Raw genomic sequence first — 4,233 nt, 5'->3', positions numbered from 1 at the left:
AATAACACAGCTAGATAAAACCTTTATTACATTTCCCCCCCCCCCCCCCGCCTCCCCAAAAAAACTAAAAAAATGACATCAGTACAATTTTAAAGCGGACGCCGATTCACTGATTTTGACAGAAAGTGATTTAGACACACACACACACACACACACACATTATGTCCAAACTAAACACACACACACACACACACACACACACACACACACACACACACACACACACACACACACACACACACACACACACACACACTTACTTCTCATAGAGGAACTCGTCGTCGGTGCAGAAGTAGTGAGTGTTGGCCGTACTCTTTGGTTTACTGCGCAGCGTGGCAAAGTACAGACGCTCTGACAGACAGACAGACAGACAGACAGGGAGACAGACAGACAGACAGACAGACAGACAGACAGACAGACAGACAGACAGACAGACAGGGAGACAGGCAGACAGGGAGACAGACAGACAGACAGAGACAGAGAGGGAGAGAGACAGAGAGAGAGAGAGACAGGGAGAGAGAGAGGGAGACAGGGAGACAGACAGGGAGAGAGAGAGACAGGGAGAGAGAGAGAGAGACAGACAGGGAGAGAGAGACAGACAGGGAGAGAGAGAGAGAGAGACAGACAGACAGAGAGAGAGACAGACAGGGAGACAGACAGGGAGACAGGGAGACAGACAGGGAGAGAGACAGAGAGAGAGAGAGAGAGAGAGAGAGAGACACACAGACAGACAGACAGGGAGAGAGAGAGACAGACAGACAGACAGACAGACAGACAGACAGACAGACAGACAGACAGACAGACAGACAGAGAGACAGACAGACAGACAGACAGACAGACAGACAGGGAAAGACAGAGAGACAGACAGACAGACAGATTAATCAGCTGCATTACCAAAAAATTAAAATTAAATATCAAAGTGTTAGATAAAACTAGTTATAACTTATAATGTGTTTGTTTTCAAACTGAACTTGGATTATCCTCATACTGTCATTACCTATTGATAAACTTTCATTTATCTCGTTTAAAATCACATGTAAAGGGTCAGTGTGTAGTTTAAAGGGTCAGTGTGTAGTTTCAGAGGAGGGGTTTGTTTACATTCACAGAGCCTGCAGTTGGTTCACTAAACACATTTTCTCTACATGTAATTCTTAGTATTGAATAATTCTATCATCATAAATCAAATTATTCTGAGGAACCTGGAACCAAACGTAAGACTAGAATATGTTTGTAAACCAAACTGTGGGCCCTGCTGCTGTAAACAACAACAGTGAAACAGTAACTTTTCAGGAAGCTTTCTAACTTCAAACAGTGTTCCAGGGATCACATTTTCCTGTGAGGAAAGTTTGTTTATTCAGTTATGAGAATAAACCTTAGAAAATGTTTCACTTCTCTGACACACAGAGTTACACAGTGCAGCTTTAAACTAGTACTATTTCAAGTACACACTATGGGCCAGTTTCACAGACATGAATTAAGCCTAGTCCTGGACTAAATGGAATTTTGAATGGAGATTGTCCATTGAAGGTACAATTTAGTCCAGAACTATGCTTAATCCATGTCTGCGAAACCGGCCCTAAATGTTACTATTACTGATTAAAACTCTTAAATACACTTTAATTTAAGTAGTTTTTAACTCCTCTAAACCCTTGTCACTAACTCTATACCTTTGATGAACACCGCGGACCCCAGCGGCTCGCTCTCTTCGTTCATGCCGAGGATAGCGCTCCTGATCGCGGCGTGCCTCCCCGGCTCCCCCGCCATGGGTCCGGTTCTTAGCCTGTTAGCAGCCAGGCTAGCTCAAGTAAACCGACATTAACGTGTTGTTAAGAGTGAACGGAGACTGTTAAAAAGTTAAAAAAGTTAAGCCTCAGTTTCCCATCAGGCTTTGCGGCTCCTACTTTCTGCAGTTTCCGGTGTTATTTTGTCTGTTTTTAGCGTTTTTAGCGTTTTTTTCCCTGATTAGCATATTAGCACTCTAGCTAACCAACTGCTTAGCGACTAAACTCCCAAACTCTGATTTGACCCATTAGACACGTTACTATAGAAACCAGCGTCACGCCAATCAGCGAGCAGCTTCTCTCGTGATGCGTTCAGGTTCCGGCGGGAAAACTCAAAACTAAAAATAAGACGCGTTCAGGTACAGAGAGCGGCAAAGCAATGGAAACTTCTACAATAAAATAAAAAAATGTTTTTATTTGTGGCTGTTTTCCCAACTTCTAAAGCACTTACATCAACTAAACTTTCCATAATCATTCTCAGCACTATTCTGAAGGTTATTACAGAAGGATTTGTTCATATGTTGTTCACTGTCTGATTTATGAGACATTTTCTTCTTAAAAACATGATGAAAATGCATTTTTAAGATCTGTACACATGCATTTTTTTTTGTAAAATAAAAAATAGTCTGAATCCAAAATCTGTTCGTTTAAACCTTTTAACACTAATATGGTAAAATGAGAGATGAAATTTTACACAAAATTAGTCTGTCTGCCTGCCTGTCTGTCTGCCTGCCTGCCTGCCTGTCTGTCTGTCTGCCTGCCTGTCTGTCTGTCTGCCTGTCTGTCTGTCTGTCTGTCTGTCTGTCTGCCTGCCTGCCTGCCTGTCTGTCTGTCTGCCTGTCTGTCTGTCTGTCTGTCTGTCTGCCTGCCTGCCTGTCTGTCTGTCTGACTGTCTGTCTGCCTGCCTGCCTGCCTGCCTGCCTGTCTGTCTGTGTACAGTATCTGGAGTTACTTGGTTGTTAGTTTTCGTCTTCTACACACTAAATAAAACATTTCAACTATGTGTCTCTTTGACTAAAAGATCTACCTAGTCTGTGTGTCTGTGTGTCTGTGTGTCTGTCTGTCTGCCTGTCTGTGTGTCTGTGTGTCTGTCTGCCTGTCTGCCTGTCTGTCTGTCTGTCTGTCTGTCTGTCTGTCTGTCTGTCTGTCTGTCTGTCTGCCTGCCTAACACGTTGTTTATTTTATCTTGTCTTTTATTTGTGTGTTTGTATTCTTCCGAAAAAATCCGAAAAATTAAGAATAAGAAAAACAACACAAGATCACACTGTTTTGGACGTCATGAGAAGATAACAAGTGTCATATATTTGACATAATAATGATAACATTAAATTAAAGGGGATAATTGTGCTCTAGACATTCTATTCTTAATCCCTAATAACATCTACAATTTTAGATATTTTTAGTTTTAAAGATAACAGCAGTTACATATGGAAGACGGCCTTCTGTCCTGGTTCTCAAGAATCACTGGTATATATAAAAACACATGTAGAAACTTTTTATTTTAAAAATGTAATTTTGGTTCCAAATTACCCTTTTTATTTCAATTTTTTTTAAACAACATGTCTGCCTGCCTGCCTGTCTGTCTGTCTGTCTGTCTATCTATCTATCTATCTATCTATCTATCTATCTATCTATCTATCTATCTATCTATCTATCTATCTATCTATCTATCTATCTATCTATCTATCTATCTATCTATCTATCTATCTATCTATCTATCTATCTATCTATCTATCTATCTATCTGTCTGTCTGTCTGTCTGTCTGTCTGTCTGTCTGTCTGTCTGTCTGTCTGTCTGTCTGCCCTAAGCCTTGACACAAGTATGACCCAAAACAAACGCTCCCCCTGAACCACATGAAACACTGTCAGCTGACTGGACAGGAATAGTTGGTCTCAATGTCCCTCGTTCACCATATGAAAAGTTATGAAGAAATAAATAGTTAAAAATAGGAAAGTAGAGTAGTGTTATGAAATGGAATAGCAGCATTATGTATGAGTGTGTCTGTGTGTGAGAGAGTGTGTGTGTGTGTGTCTGTGTGTGTATCCGTGTGTGTGTGTGTATCCGTGTGTGTGTGTGTGTATCCGTGTGTGTGTGTCCGTTTCTGTGTGTGTGTGTATCCGTGTGTGAATGTAACTCTCTGTGTGTGTGTGTGTGTGTGTGTATCCGTGTGTGTGTGTGTGTCCGTTTCTGTGTGTGTGTGTATCCGTGTGTGAATGTAACTCTCTCTGTGTGTGTGTGTGTGTGTGTGTACGGTGTGTGTATCCGTGTGTGTCTGTGTGTGCGTGTGCGTGTCCGTTTCCGTGTATGTGCGTGTGTGTGTGTTAGGAGCTCCTACATTAAGTAAATGTTTTATAAAGTCAGCTGTAGTGTCCAGTGAGTCTGACCTGCGATGAGAGAGATCCACACTGTGTTGTGAGCGGGTTGGGGTCCGGGTTGGGGGCTACTGAAGGG

General features: G+C 42.0%; 1 protein-coding gene across 2 annotated transcripts in view; it reads right to left on the bottom strand.

The window, feature by feature from the left end:
- Window positions 1-1,994, bottom strand: part of cdc14ab (cell division cycle 14Ab) — a 27,287-nt gene extending 25,293 nt beyond the window's left edge. For both annotated transcript variants that reach the window (XM_080032422.1, XM_080032423.1), the window contains exons 1-2: window positions 1,668-1,994; window positions 261-351 (exon numbers count right to left, since the gene is read on the bottom strand). In XM_080032422.1, the coding sequence (XP_079888548.1) occupies window positions 261-351; window positions 1,668-1,764 (188 nt within the window). In that variant the 5' untranslated portion in view covers window positions 1,765-1,994. The remainder of the gene's footprint in view (window positions 1-260; window positions 352-1,667) is intronic.
- Between the last annotated feature and the right edge of the window lie 2,239 nt (window positions 1,995-4,233).

The sequence above is a fragment of the Ammodytes marinus genome, assembly GCF_949987685.1.
Source record: "Ammodytes marinus genome assembly, chromosome: 8".
NCBI classification, from domain to species: Eukaryota; Metazoa; Chordata; class Actinopteri; order Uranoscopiformes; family Ammodytidae; genus Ammodytes; species Ammodytes marinus.
Note: the sequence above shows the minus strand (reverse complement) of the source record. Positions and strands in the feature narration are given on the sequence as shown.